At 51.1% G+C, this 14,910-nt stretch overlaps 4 protein-coding genes across 4 annotated transcripts; all 4 read left to right on the top strand.

The window, feature by feature from the left end:
• Positions 1 to 160: 160 nt before the first annotated feature.
• On the top strand, positions 161 to 3,419 carry CTRU02_213828 (nonribosomal peptide synthetase 12; the record flags this gene model as incomplete). The annotated part of the gene is made up of 3 exons (XM_036731086.1): positions 161 to 887; positions 974 to 1,460; positions 1,526 to 3,419. The coding sequence occupies 3 exons, from the start codon at positions 161 to 163 to the stop codon at positions 3,417 to 3,419; spliced, it is 3,108 nt and encodes a 1,035-aa protein (XP_036577171.1).
• Positions 3,420 to 6,088: 2,669 nt separating this feature from the next.
• Positions 6,089 to 7,911, top strand: CTRU02_213827 (DUF647 domain-containing protein; the record flags this gene model as incomplete). The annotated part of the gene is made up of 6 exons (XM_036731085.1): positions 6,089 to 6,247; positions 6,326 to 6,430; positions 6,487 to 6,550; positions 6,666 to 7,003; positions 7,058 to 7,102; positions 7,156 to 7,911. The coding sequence occupies 6 exons, from the start codon at positions 6,089 to 6,091 to the stop codon at positions 7,909 to 7,911; spliced, it is 1,467 nt and encodes a 488-aa protein (XP_036577170.1).
• A 1,349-nt stretch (positions 7,912 to 9,260) lies between these two features.
• On the top strand, positions 9,261 to 10,967 carry CTRU02_213826 (alpha-amylase; the record flags this gene model as incomplete). Its single annotated transcript, XM_036731084.1, has 3 exons — positions 9,261 to 9,711; positions 9,763 to 10,358; positions 10,416 to 10,967. The coding sequence occupies 3 exons, from the start codon at positions 9,261 to 9,263 to the stop codon at positions 10,965 to 10,967; spliced, it is 1,599 nt and encodes a 532-aa protein (XP_036577169.1).
• A 1,567-nt stretch (positions 10,968 to 12,534) lies between these two features.
• Positions 12,535 to 14,509, top strand: CTRU02_213825 (reverse transcriptase domain protein; the record flags this gene model as incomplete). Its single annotated transcript, XM_070206135.1, has 2 exons — positions 12,535 to 14,342; positions 14,413 to 14,509. The coding sequence occupies 2 exons, from the start codon at positions 12,535 to 12,537 to the stop codon at positions 14,507 to 14,509; spliced, it is 1,905 nt and encodes a 634-aa protein (XP_070060167.1).
• Positions 14,510 to 14,910: the final 401 nt, after the last annotated feature.

Genomic DNA, 14,910 nt, shown 5'->3' with positions numbered 1-14,910 from the left:
GGTAAGACGCGCGCCGTTTGCCCAGAGGGACGTGAAATATATCTGCCCTCGAGGTCCCCGCCTCTCCTCGGGAGACGACGATCTGATGCCTCATCCAGCACGTCACTGGTTGGCATAATTCCCCAGAGCACCTACAGCAAACGCAGAAGCTCTGCTAATCATGGTTTCCTCACGCCCCTTCCACTCGTTGGAAAATCTCTCCCTGGCGGATCGAGTACTTTTCAACCAGTTCAGCAGAGGACCGAAGGACGTCGTCCCCTACCAAGTCGTCCACCACGCCTTCGAGTCCATCGCCGCCGCTCACCCCGACGTCACGGCCGTCAGGCACCACGATGGGACCACCATCACATATCGGGAGCTCAACCGCCGGGCCAACGTGCTCGCCAACGAGCTGAGAGGCACCTACGGTCTCAGGAAAGGGGACCGTGTCGTGCTCGTCTACTCCCGGTGCATCGAGATGGTGGTCTTCATCTTTGCCGTCCTCAAGGCCGGCGGCCAGTACGTGCCACTCGACGGCGGCATCATCCCCGAGGACACCCTCGGCTACGACATTTCCGACTCCAACGCGCCTGTGGTGTTGTGTCTGCCCAAGTTCAGGGAAAAGGTGCTGCGCAGCGTTCCGTCGGACAGGCGGGATCGAGTGAGGGTGGTGGACCTTGACGCGAACAGCATGCTCTGGAAGCACGGCAACGCGGGCCACCCTGGAGTAATCGTCAAGCCCGAGGATGGCGCCTATGTCATCTACACGTCGGGAACCACCGGGCGTCCCAAAGGCGTGGATGTGAGGCACGAAGGCGTCACCAACACGCTGTTAGCGGAGCCATCAAAGCTGGAGATCCGCGTAGGAAAGAATGTGGCACAGCAGTTGAACGTCGGGTTCGATATGTGTAAGTCCCATGACCCAGACCACGGATCTCGTTATGCGGGGTTTGTTATTAGGTGGAAATCATACTGACATGACAACCATGAACAGGCGCATGGGAGATTCTTGGAACAATGATGAACGGTGGTACGCTTCACATCAGAGGTAGCGGCAACGACCTATGGACGGAATGCTTGCAGCGCGTCGATACCGTCATCGCCACGCCCTCGGTTGTCCTCAAGCACATGCCCCGCCGCGAGGACTTCCCCAACATCAAGATCATCGCCGTCGGTGGTGAGCCCTGCCCCCTTGCCCTCGCTGAGCAGTGGGCTCCGTATATCAAGTTCTGGAACGTCTGCGGCCCAACTGAGATCAGCATCCTCAACACCGCTCACCTACACAAGCCTGGCAAGACACTTTCCATTGGAAAGCCGAACCCGAACACCAACGTCTACGTCCTCGATGAGAATGAGAACCCTGTCCCCATCGGCGAGCCAGGTGTGATGTGGGCTGGTGGTCCAGGAGTCTCTAGAGGCTACCTCAACCTCCCTGAACTTACTGCACAAAGATACAAGTTGGACAAGTTCACAAAGGACGGGTAAGTCTTCCCTTGCAAGCCTTTAAAGTGAAGTATGGGAGGCGAGATGCTAACAACGTTGATAGCCGCATGATGTTTAACACCGGTGACCTCGCCCGTTGGCTTGAGGACGGTAGTCTGGAACCTCTTGGCCGCAAGGACGACCAAGTTAAGATCTCCGGCTTCCGCGTCGAGCTCGATGGCGTCTCCCGCGCCATCGAAAAGCATTCCGCCGTCATCAAGGGTTGTGCGCTCAAGATTGACGACAGACTCTGGGGCTTTTACTCGGCCTCCTCTCCCATTGACGAGGCCGATCTCAAGGCCATTGTCGGCGAGGGTCAGCCCTTCTATGCTGTCCCAACAGTTTGGAAGCATCTGGCCGTCATTGAGCTGACTCCCAATGGCAAGGTCGACAAGCGCGCTCTGCGCGATATCGCCGGCGTCAGCAGAGACGCTCAACCCCCTCTCCCGCCCATTGTTACTGCCATGTCCACTCCGCAGAACTCCTCCAGCGCCTCCTCAGTCAAGACCGAGGTGTCCAGTCCCACCAAGAGCGAGAGCGCTTGCACTCTCGTCGATTCCCGTGGCATCGACCCGGACCTCGAGAAGACCATCGACTTTGTCGAGGAAGAAGCCGAGAAGCAAGAGGACTACGAGCTGCCGGAGAAGAATGGCTTCCACGGCTGGCGATGGATCCGCCATCGCGGTCTCAATGCTTACCGCAAACTCTTTGGCGTAATATTCGTGGCAAACCTCGCGACTTTTGTCTTCTTACTCTGGGATGCCCGCGACAGAAACTTTTCCCTCCCCCTGAATCATCTGGCGACGGCCGTCTCGGCAAACCTTCTGGGCGCCGTACTCCTGCGACAGGACTACGTCGTCAACTTCATCTTCTGGCTCTGCTCCCGCGTGCCCACCTCCGTGCCTCTCTCTATCCGCCGTCACTTCGCTCGCGTCTACCACAACGGCGGCGTGCACTCCGGCTGCGCCGTCTCTGCCACCGTGTGGTGGGTAATCTTCACCGGCGCCGCGACAGGCAACTTCTTTGCTTCCCAGTCCCTTTACTCCGTTAATCTCTTCACGCTCGTCCTCACCTATCTCATTCTCCTGCTCCTACTCGCCATCCTCGTCATGGCATACCCTTCCATCCGAGCCAAGATGCACGACCAGTTCGAGTGGACGCACCGCTTCGCCGGATGGTCTGCTCTCGCTCTCGTCTGGGCCCACGTCATCGCCACCGCCGCATCAACAGCTTCTCCTACCGAACCCCTCGGCACCACCCTGGCCAAAACGCCAGCGCTTTACCTAGTCGCTCTGACAACCATCAGCATCGCACTCCCATGGATGCGCCTCCGTCGCGTAAAGGTCGTGCCGGAGCCCCTTTCCAAGCACGCCGTCCGTCTTCACTTCGACTTCTGCACCCCGGGCCCCTGCACCTCCCGCGGCGTCCGAATCACCGATCGTCCCATGGTTGAGTGGCACGCTTTCGCCGCCATCCCCGAGCCCAGCGGCAAGGGTTTCTCCATTGTCGTCTCCAAGGCGGGAGACTGGACGAAGCGCATCATTGAGAACCCGCCAACCTCGATCTGGACCCGCGGCACGCCGGCCTCCGGCGTCCTGGCCGTGGCTCCCCTCTTCAAGAAGATGGTCCTGGTTGCCACGGGCTCCGGCATCGGTCCTTGTCTCCCCGTGCTCATGGAACGTCGCGTGCCGGCACGCGTCGTCTGGTCCACCAAGAACCCGCTCAAGACGTACGGCCAGGGCGTCATGGACACCATCATGAAGGCCGACCCGGAAGCGCTCATCTGGGACACGGATAGCATGGGCCGGCCGAACTTGGTGCAGCTTGCGTATAACGTGTACAAGGAGAGCGGAGCGGAGTGCGTCGCCATCATTTCCAACGGCCCCACGACGACCAAGTTCGTGTACCAGATGGAGAGCCGTGGCATTCCTGCATTTGGCCCTATTTGGGATTCTTGAGCAAAAGGCATTTCTGTTGTGGCCGTTTTTTCTGTGTGTTGGTTTTATATATCCCCTCGCAGGCTGGTGTCGCGTCCCATCGTTTTTTTTTTTTGTTATCATACCAGTATACTTTTATTCATCTACTATGTTCATACTCTACAGGTCTAATCGAGCTGTCAATTAAAAGAATTTGAAAATTTGACTTGCGTTTGAAAAGAAATGCGATGTTGAAGCCTGGCGAGTTGGTAAATACCGTATGGTGACAGGATGTAGTCGACTAGGCTGCCATAAAGAAATCTCATATCTGATGGAATATCTACACAAGTGGAGACTCATTTAAACGTGTAATCACCCTCATAACGGATTTTTATGTCTTGGCAACACCTAGCTAGCTTTCCAGGAAGGGCTTGCAGTACTGAAACGATATTATCATGACATAGAACAACGTATTTATGCCGTACTAGCACATCTTTCGCACTGCGACGATGCTCATTAAACGCACGAGGAACCCAATATGAGCACTGATATCAGAACATACTTGAGAAGTTGATAGTAGGACTACCTACATAAACTTATGCTCTACTTCACTTGATTGTTTGCTCTGCCACTTGAGCTTTGTTTGCTTCTTCGGTTGCTGCATCGCTTACCACACGAGCCCCAATGACGTTAGGAATCTCACCCAACTACAGGCCCCACACTTACCAATGTTGTGGAATGAGAGAGTAAGTCACAATCATCACAGAAGGAACGCTAGCGTCGTGTCATTGGTTACTCGTCATGTTGAGCTTGTGTTTGTTAACCTTCAACAGCTGAACCATGCAGATTCCATATCAGCAATCTCGGTGGAGGGCAAGTGTACCATCAAGGGAAACCACATGTGCCACATACAGAAAACTCTACCATAATCTTCAAGGTTCAAATTGTTCCTGATAATGTCGCCGACTACTCCCACTCTATTTACAAAGTTTACGCATCAAAAGATGTTTTGATGCTGCATTTATTGCAGGTCATTGCTGTCTCTGTAAGCTTACTGGTTGCGGCAATGTAGCCTCAGCCAGCTGTAATGATCACTGTTGTCGCAACTCAAGAGACATTTGCCGGTCTAAACGATCAGAAATCAAGAAACTTTGAAAGAGGCCAATGATCCATTGGTAAGCCGCTTCTTGTCTTGAAACTCTCTGTTGTTGATCGTTTCAAAGATTCCTACCTTGAGGTGGGCGAAACTGAGCTTCAGCCACCATGTTCGAAGCAGTTCCAGGAATGAAGTACGGTTTTAGAGAAACCCATGATTTGACCTCAGAGCCGCATTTGATGGCTCCGACGGAGGAATCCACGAACTAGATTGGAGACTCAAGGATCAAGGTAATTTTATTCCATCGAACTCTGCTGCCGGTGACTGAACTCTGCATCTCACCAGGACAAGCTAGCCTCCACAAAATACAGCATGAACCTATCCAAGTCCGAAAACTACCTGTTCAACTCATAAGAGGAAACCGTTGTTGTGTCTTTGAGGCATCCATGCGGGGGGTGGTTACGTCTCTTGGCCGAAAATGACCTTGTGGTGCGAGGCCAGTGGCCTCCAAGGTATGACAGCTGTCCATCTACGATGCCACACCTAGCCAAGAAATGTAAACTATAGATTGCTACCAAGGTATTGTGAGCTATCTTCTAGCCAGTACGCGCGATGCGAGTGGTAAGGGCGCTTTGGCTAACCTGCAATATTGAAGTAAAAGGCCATGGATCGGCTTATCAATTCCGATGATCAGCGATCAACCCTATAGCACTAACTCAAATTGTTTTTTACAGATTCCTCTATTGTGGGAAAACCTGCAGCTGGAAACATTTCGCCTGACTAAAAAGAAAATGGTAGAACGCGTACGGAAGAAGCCGCTGACAGGTCCAATCCCGTTGCAGGCTGGTAAAACCCTACGAGGTGAGACTTGTATCGACTGAATCTCTCGTCCGGGAACAAATCCTGCCGATACATCAGAAGAGAACCGAACAGGATTCCTCGCTGGTATGCGATTTTCACGAATGACAGTCGTATTATTCGCATTTGTGCTCGAGCGTTGTTTTGCTGACGTGTGCTCCTAACCACCTCTCACAGGACCCTGACGGAAAAACCCATACTTTGAAACAGGTTTGTGGAGGGTGGTGGTCTATGTATTCTCTGACGCAGTTTGGGGTCGAGAGTTTCCTCCATTTTTATTTTTTTATTTTTTTTTATTCTTTTCTTCTATCTTTTTTCGTTTCTAGAGGTCCATGCACCCCACCACTACCAACCCAGAACCGCATCATCCACTTTCATGACATATGTCAAAGGGGAGCGATCGCAGATTATCGAACACGTCTGATCCCTTGAAGTGGGGTGCGCGCGTGCGTGTAGCGGAATGCACAGCCCGAGAGGTTTCGAGAGTCAGTCTTCTTACCAGTCAAAAATAAGTGCTTTACGCGTCGGGTTGTGTTTTGTTTTTTCGTATCCGTTTGCATCCAAGGACGAATCTCCACCACGACGAGTCTTCGCGCAAATCCATTACATGTTAATCGCGCTCAGCCTCTTTCCCACCGATCCAAACTTCTGAGCTTCATCTTTTCACATGCCGTTGGACTCATCTTTCTTTCGTCGTCGTCGTTATTGTACCGGTTTTCTCGTTCCATCATTCAGCGCCTGAACATCGCTCTAGAACATGTCTTCGCTTTCGGCTCAAGTTCTAGTAGAAACCCCCAGAAAGGCTCGGAGGAGAACGACCAACCTGGCACTGGCTGAATATGACAAGGCTGGGAACCTGAGAGCCAAGTTTATTGAGTCGGCTCCGGCTCCCGGATCTACACGAGTTGACATCCTGGTAAGCTCTGAACCCAACACCCCTGTTCCCAACTGCTCACAGGGGGTTCATGCACGAATTGACTCTGATCTTTTGTAGCTTCCCACGACAAGAAAGAAGCCCTGGAGGAGGATACTGGACATCTTCTTGCCCGATGGCTATCCTCACAGCGTTACGGATGACTATGCTGCATACCAGATCTATGTATGTTACCAGCCAAGAGCTTACTCACGTAATGATGTCTGCTAACACTGGTCAAGGATTCTTTCCAGGCCTTCGCCGGCACAATTGCCGGAATGATTTCTTCACGTGCGGTGTGGGAAGGTAAGCACATACCAATGCTTATTCGCGGCTAAAGTTGCCTTGGTGATTTTAGATGAAGTCATCAGCAAAAGCTCGGCCTGCCATTGACTACCAAGCATGCTAATTCATCGACCAGGTATGGGTGTGGGTGACTCTATGGCATCGCCTACAGGCGCGATGATGATCCAGGTGATTCGAGAATCAATGGGAAGATTCGGGACCATCGCCTTTGCTCACTTGATGGGAACCTCGATAGAGGCTGAGTGCAAGGCTTACCGCATGGCATCTGATGTGCTGTGTAGTATCGCCTTCGTCCTCGACTGTCTTTCGCCACTTTTTCCAACAAACGTGAGATTCTTGGTCCTATGCTTTTCCAGCATCCTATTCTCGGCAAGCGGTGTAGCGGGAAATGCATCTAAGAGTAGTCTGAGCGGTCATTTTGCCAAGTGGAACAATTTGGGCGAGCTGAATGCTGTAAGTTTCTTGTCGTTGAATAATCGCATTTTGTTTGGCTCTGACAGCATACAGAAAGACGCTAGCCAAGAGACCGCGATATCCCTGATGGGGATGCTTGTAAGTTTGAGCAGCTTTTGAATTCTGCGGCTCTTGTTAACAAAATTTGACAGACTGGCACTATCGTAGTGTCGTTGTTAACGACTCCCACGGCTACATGGACAACGCTTTTCGTCCTGATTGCCATCTACCTCTTCCTTAACTGGAAGGGCGTCAGGGCAGTCAAGTCCCGCTCACTGAACCGACAACGAGCAAACATTGCTTTTTCTGCGCTGCTCTCTAGAGATGAGGTTCTCACTCCTGGTGACATCGCCGAAAGGGAGTTCATCTTTGAGAGACGCGGTGGCGAAGTCTTTAGATGGGACACTGAGGCTATATTGGGACATTGCAAGTTTGGCGTTCCACTCGAGACTATGCTACACAGTCTGGCGAACGGCCACCAGACCATGAGGTCCTTTCAGCTACCAACAGTTGATATGTCTACACTCATGGAGCTTTTTGAAGACCAGCAGTACCTTCTGTGGTGTCAAGTCTCCGACACGCCATCTTTCGATGCAGCGTCCAAGATAAAGGTGTTGGTGGTGCTGAAGACTGGTGTTTCCGCCAAGTCCCAACTGAAAGCCTGGTTCCACGGTCTTTTACTAGTTCAAAGATTGAGCTGCTTGGAAACATCTAGGTTGGAAAAAGCCCGTCTCGGCCAGCATATTATGCTAGAACACATCGAGGCCTCCTTGAGAATTGCCAACGAGAGGTACGAGGGATATGTGAAAAGGCTTTCGACGGCGGGCTGGAACATGGAGGTTGCCGTGCTTGAGACCCGTTCCGGCTGCCGCATAATGCTAGAAACGGACGATAATATGCTCCATTGAGTTTATGCAGTCCAAGAAAGGACGATCTAGATCCAAATAGTGTCTGCGTTGGCGGAAAAAAAACTACCATTAGACAACCTAGACATTTGGGTTCGAGCTTATTTTAAGGCTTTTCGATGCCAAACCAATATGGCGTGTCATCACTCTTTTCGTCAAAATTGCATCCCCTAATTCGCCAAGTGAAAGAGAAGCTTCCTTTCCTCCAGACTTCGGGCGAGCGTTCAACCCTGTTTGATTCGCCTGTCCTTGAATCAATCACCAGTTCCTTTGCACCGTTATGGTGTCGGCCTTCCGTATCCGAGCAATCGTTGCGATGCGTTTGAGAGACATTCTACAATGGTTGCCCAGAAACTTTGCGTGAACGCCACGTGGGATGGAATGATGTGTGGGGGTTATCAAACACAGACTGACAGCCCACCGATCAGCGCGGCCCGCATAGTTGGCGGTGCGTTTGAGTCATCCTGTTCTTGGGCATTATTTCAAATTTGCTCAAAACGTTACGTGGTCATTTTATTTAACGCTCCAAGCAGTTTCGACAGTACTGGGTATCGTATTTGCCCTGGAGGCTGTGTATCGTCGCTTTCGCGTTCACGAATCCGGGTTGTTTGAAGATGATCTGGGGGATATATTTTGCTTCCAATTTCGCTATCGGTAATTTGATCCGCGCCCCCCCGCGGGATTGTAGTGTTCTTTAATCCCGAGATCCCGCTCCTATCGACCCTAAATCTTACGCTAACATGGCTTAGAACTGGAGAGTCCCTTGGCGCCAATGCACGCCATTGCGGCGTCTGTGCTGGCTTCTATTTGACATAGCACCTATTGAGCCGAGTCCTTCCGAGTGTCAGTTTGTTAGGGTTCAGGGTGGACCTTGGTAGAAAAGGGGGAAAGCCTGGGGAAACACTCGTATTGCAGAGCGGAAACGAAGCCTAAAGCGAATCCGAAGGGGCCCGCGGCGACCTTGACGACTCGCGACAGATGCTCGCGCATTAGACTTTTGGAACAGCTGATGTATGAGACACGCGATGGCGTCGCCAACGTCCCAATGTCATTTAGACCCCTTTCCAAACTCCCTGAGCTGTGATTGGTCTGTTGCTAACTTCCGGCTCAAATGCCATAGTTGAGACACATGCGGTCCTAAATTGTGCATACCTTGTTGAATGGGGACCTGGAGGTGTAAGCCACGGTGGTGGCGCCCGTACTCGGGTTCTGTGAAGTCCGGATTTATGTATTCGGGCAGTCTGTGAAGCTCGCTCAGATATATAGATGAGCGTCTGCCCATTACTGCCACCATTTTGAATTAGAGTGTAAATCATCAAAGCCTTTAGAGACCCTTTCAATTTCTTTACAAAATGACGAAAGAAGTCGTTCTCCCTCTGAACTCGACGGAAATCCAGAGGACAAAGTCCCAGATCCGTCGCCTCCGTGTCGATCGTACACAAAATCCCGTGCAACTCCAAGCTTTCGAATGGAACCTTCCTGCCGACCATTCACATTGGAAGCGTCTGAGGCTAGCACTACCAGGACTGAGGGCTGTTGGTATCAATAGCCTTTGGCTCCCTCCCGGCAGCAAAGCCAAAGATCCAGAGAGCAATGGCTACGACATTTATGACGCATGGGATCTGGGAGAGTTCGACCAGAAGGGTTCTGTACCTACGAAATGGGGGACCAAAGAAGATCTAGTGGCACTAGCAACCGACGCCAACAAGAACGGCATCGGGCTCGTCTGGGACGCCATCCACAACCACCGGGCGTACGCCGACAGCACAGAGATGGTCAAAGTTGTAGAGGTTGACCCGAGAGGTGAGGTGCACGACTCGTGTAGGCAGGAATGACGTGCTAACCTTGTTCCAGACAGACGCATAGACATCACTGATGTTTATGAGATTGAAGCTTGGACCAAGTTCAACTACACCGCCAGAAAGGGCAAATACAGCACATTTACATACAACAAGACGCATTTCAACGGCACCGACTGGAACCAGCAAAACAGCAAGAGAGCAATCTACAGATATGTAGAGGACGGCAAGAACTGGCATCAAGATGTCGGAACGAGCCAGGGCAACGCCGATTACCTCATGCTCGAGAATCTGGACTACACCAATCCCGAGGTTGTCAAGGAGCAGACCCAGTGGGGAAAATGGATCGTGGAGGAACTAGGTCTCAAAGGATTCCGTGTGGACGCCGTGCAACACATCTCGTCGAACTTCGTCAATGAATGGTCAAAGTACCTCAAGAAGACCAGTCGACAAGATCTCATGTTTGTCGGCGAGTTCTGGCATGGAGACGTGCGGGTGTTGACGAGTTGGTTGGACCAAATGCACCCGTTCTTCCAGCTGTACGACGTGCCCTTGATGTATCACATTGCAAGGTTATCATGGCACGAGGACACAGACTTGAGAGAGGTGTTCAAGAACACGCTGGTTGAGCAACGACCCAACAACGCCGTGGTATGCATTCCATCTGAAAAACGCGGATCACTTTCGGTGCGCTAACGTTGTCTGTAGACTTTTATCCGCAACCACGATACCCAGCGTGGCCAGGCTATGGACACGCCAATCTCAGCCGAATTCATGCCTTTGGCATATTCTCTCATTCTACTCCGTCGGGATGGTCATCCCTGCGTCTTCTTCGGAGACATGTACGGCACTGGTCTTCCTCATCTTGAGCCTTCTGTGCCAGACCTGCCCAACATTTTGTTAGCAAGGAAGCTTTATGCCTATGGAAGGCAAAAAGACTACTTTGACCGACATGACTGTATCGGCTGGGTAAGGCAAGGAACGGAAGAACGACCTGATGGCCTTGCTGTCGTCATGAGTTGGACACAAGCACATGAGGCTGAGTCCCAGCTTTGCATGCAGGTTGGACGTGAGCATGCCGGCGAAGTTTGGACAGACGTCATGGGCTCAGAGCCTGCAGTTGCCATGATTGACGAGAATGGCCTGGGGCTCTTCCCTTGCAGGCGAAATACCGTGGCGTGTTTCGTCAACAAGGACGCCAAGGGAAGGAAAAGATTCCCCGCTCGGTTTGACACTGATTTCAACGGCCTTTTGAATTAAGCCGGCGAATTTTTCATGTCTCTTTTTCATTCTTTTCAAGCTAAGAGTTGGAATTACAATATCATAGAGGTTGCTCGAAGAGCGACTGTTCCCATATAGCGTAGGATATCATAGCGTGCCCTAAGAAATTTCAAGTTCATATTATCAAAAGTATAGATAAATGGAAAATGTCTATGTTAAGGCCATTTCATAGAATGACTTATTAGGTGGTTACTGGCAGATTCGCTTTTTGTAAGAATGTGAATCCATGCGACTCTGGTTTTGGTTGGTGAATGATGTAACGACAGGACATAATTGACAAATTTCATACCGGATTTAATAGTGTTTAGTTCAACTAGAATCACAAACAATGACATGAAGTGCCTACCCAGGATCATACATCCAACAGATAGGTTTCAGAGAAACACTGGTTCGTCTACGGCAACTATAGTCTCAGCTTATTTGCCTAATCGACAGTATACAACCATATACTTATGATAGGTACCTGAATACCGAAGCATAAACGTGAATTAGGAACCATGTAGCGACGATAGTCGTAGAAAATCAAATCACCATAATCATCAATGTGTGTTAAACAACTTGTTATTTTTCAATAGATTTCACCGGTGTATTTGCGAATAATGTTACTGAGGCATGAGCAAAGGATATGCTTCCGCAGTTACACTGAGACACGTAGCACATACAATAATGATAATATACAGTTAGCAGACATTGAAGAAGAAACTTGGCACATATCCCTCTTAAAATCAGGTATAGGCGGCTCAAAGCAGTATTTGGAAGTATCGGAACGTTGGATACATAATATGCATCAGGTAACACACAGATGGAGCACTTTCATACCCATCACCAACCCTAGGCTCTCAATTTACAGTGACGAAAGTTCAAGTTCAATTTTGTTTCGCGTCTGTAACCTAGATCGTTGCATAGTTCTGGTAAATTCTATATTTTGCTTTCCATCCATCCAAAGTAGCGTCGGCTGTCGTGGACCATACTCCACGGACAGTGTTAAAAGTGAATGTCTACATGTACATACTTCATGAGAGCACCCCCAACTTTTGGAGCCTTACGAATAGAGCTATCGGAAACGGTCATCTGAATGATCACTACGGACTTGATATGATGTCGCGATGGCCCCGGACCTCCGGATCCACCCTGCCGTGCTTCGGCCGCATGGTCACCTGACGACCTCGCCTCAGCGACCGTATGCTTAAGCGTCCTCCGCTCTGCTCGCTCACTTAGAAAAAAGAAGCCGTTTACTTCCTAGTTGTCGTGCTGGCTCCGGGCCTCCGGACCCACTCTGCCGCGTCTCGGCCGCGAGGTCACGTGACCTCGCTCCAGCGACCGTATTCTTAAGCGTCCTTCGCTCCGCTCGCTCACTTAGAGAAGACAAGCCGTTTTGTTCCTAGTTGATGCCGCCCGTGCCTGACGTCGGTCACCACAGTTATGAGCCCAGCTTACCACATCACCCCTTTCTACTGTTAACCAGACGAAGGGTTCGTGGCGGAACACCATCAACTCCTTACGGTCTTCACAAATTTCGCTTCAAACAGCAACTTCTACAACGAAGATGTCGTCGCAGATATCTGTTCTCACGAGCACGACAAGGCTAACCTGCCGCCGGGACTTCCCCGTTTGGTACGACGCTCTCTACGCCGAAGCCGACGCAGCAGACGTCTGGGATCTCATAGACCCAGACGACACTACGTCTCCGTCAGACCCAAGAGAGGACGATGAAGAACTCTCGATCGAATCATGGATCACGCAGCAGAACGAAAAGCAGCGTAGAACCTATGATCGGAAGCGGAAAGCCTACGATTCGATTCTCCAGCATAGGGCAGAAGCGAGTGACGATACAGGGGAAGAACTCCAGGAGCCTGTAGCACAACCAACTCTCACGCAAAACACGCCCGGGATCTTTGAAAGATATACGAACTACCTCGCTTCAAAATCAGGCCGCGACGTCCTCAAAACTCGTCGGGAGCGGGACTTCGACTCTATTCAGCGTTGGGTTAAGGAAACGGTCGACAAGGACATCCTCTACGCTGCGAGATCGGAGATCCTAGCGAAGAACCAACGTTCACTCCGTGCTCTTATTCAGTACCTTCGGAAACGCTACGCTCCAAGCGAATCAAGCAGTCAAACTACAGTTCGCGAAGAGTACCTTCTCCTCCTGGAAAAGGCCAACACAAGCGTAAACCCCCAGACCTGGCTAAGAGACTTCCATCGAGTACTGCTCCGCGCGCTTCGATTCAGAATACCGGAAAGCCAGGGAACGCTCGCTTCGAAAACTTTTCTTCGAGCGGTGGGACACCGTTTTGCCCCCTCCTGGGCGACCTCCGAGCTCACTGAAATTGTCAAAATGGAGCGCAAGGGGGACCGCATCCCTACTGTAAGTGAATACAGGGATATGCTGGAGGACTTGCTGTATGAGGACACCCTATACGACAAAAATCGGGGTAAAACAAGCGGTGTGTACGCTACCCTTGCCGGTCGCCCGAGCGAAGCAATCTCAGATGGAAAAAGCGGTTCGAAAGGAAAAGGCAAATCCGAAGCGTGCCCCTGCAACAAACCCCACAACGCAAACCCCCTGGAGTGCACCCGCGTGGAGTACGCCCTTACCGGGCGAATCAAGCCTTCCCAGGACAAACTATCGAGGGACGAGTGCAAGGAGATTCGAAAGCGTATCAATCAGTCCGAGAACTATGATCTCCGAGCCGAATTAGCTCGGAAAGGCTGGATCTGGGCGACGGAACCTCCCAGCTTCCGAAACCCAGCGCCGCCTCGCAATAGGTCGTCAGGAAATACCGGCTCTAAAGCGAAATCGCAGCAAGAGGAGAATGAGTCAGAGGTGACACTGAAGAGAAATATCCACGCAGTAACGATCAGCCGTGAACTTCTCCGGGAAATTTCGGACGACTTCGACTCGGACTACGACCAACCAAGCGTATTTGCAACCCCACTGACGGGACCCCATGTTCTGTCACGAAGCACGGTTCTCGACAACTGCGGAGCTACGCACCTTGTTAACAACCTTGACTTGCTTGAATCGTCTTCTATTAAAACGTGCATCGGCGACGAGAGAGTCGACTCAGGAACTGCTTCGTACCCAATCCTAGCAAAGGGAACGTGGATCTTGCCAAAAGCACTAAATGGCCCTGATGGAGACCTCACAGCAGACCTTACGCTCCATAACGTTGGATACGTAGAGAACTTTCACGTTAACATCGTTTCGGAAGCACTCCTCCGAAAGACAGGCATCTGGTACTCCGGATTGGATAACACACTTCGCCAGGGAACGTACAAAAACAGCGTGGTAGTCAAGCATCTTGTTAGGAAGATGAACATTACTTTCTTCGAATATAAGACCGGTTCCCAGTATATTGCTCAGAAGCGAATTACCTCGAGTAACGCAGGAATCGTGAACCATTTGGTGCTTGCAGTACAGGATCCCGCTCGACTCTCGCTTCGTAAACCACCTGATAGGTATGATGACGCCTGGTTATGGCACCTTCGTTCGGGTCACCTCGCACCAGACGCACTAGAACGAATGGTGTCAAACGTGAGAGGAGTAAAGATAAAAGGACCCACGCGTCTGGAATGCGAATACTGCGCGACAGCGCACGCGAAACAGTTAATTTCGAGGCGAACCTCTGAACGGAAAGCAATTCGACCGTACTATAGGGTCTCATGGGATCTCTTCGACTACCCGACAAGCTTTGACAAGAACCGCTGGCTCTTAGTGATCAAAGACGAATATACCGGTCGTCTTTTCGCGTTTCCGCGCGTAAGTAAATCGCACACCTTCGTCTTCGACGCTCTCAGGCACTTCGAACGATGGGTCGCTCGCCAACGAGGCGTCACCCTGTGCAAGCTGAGACAAGACGTAGAACGCGCGGTAATTGCGATAAACGGAATGACTGAGTATCAACTTTGGGCCCAGCAT

This window comes from Colletotrichum truncatum (assembly GCF_014235925.2).
Source record: "Colletotrichum truncatum strain CMES1059 chromosome Unknown Contig_0010, whole genome shotgun sequence".
Lineage (NCBI taxonomy): Eukaryota > Fungi > Ascomycota > Sordariomycetes > Glomerellales > Glomerellaceae > Colletotrichum > Colletotrichum truncatum.
The sequence above is the reverse complement of the archived record's forward strand: the minus strand, read 5'-3'. Positions and strand labels throughout refer to the sequence as shown.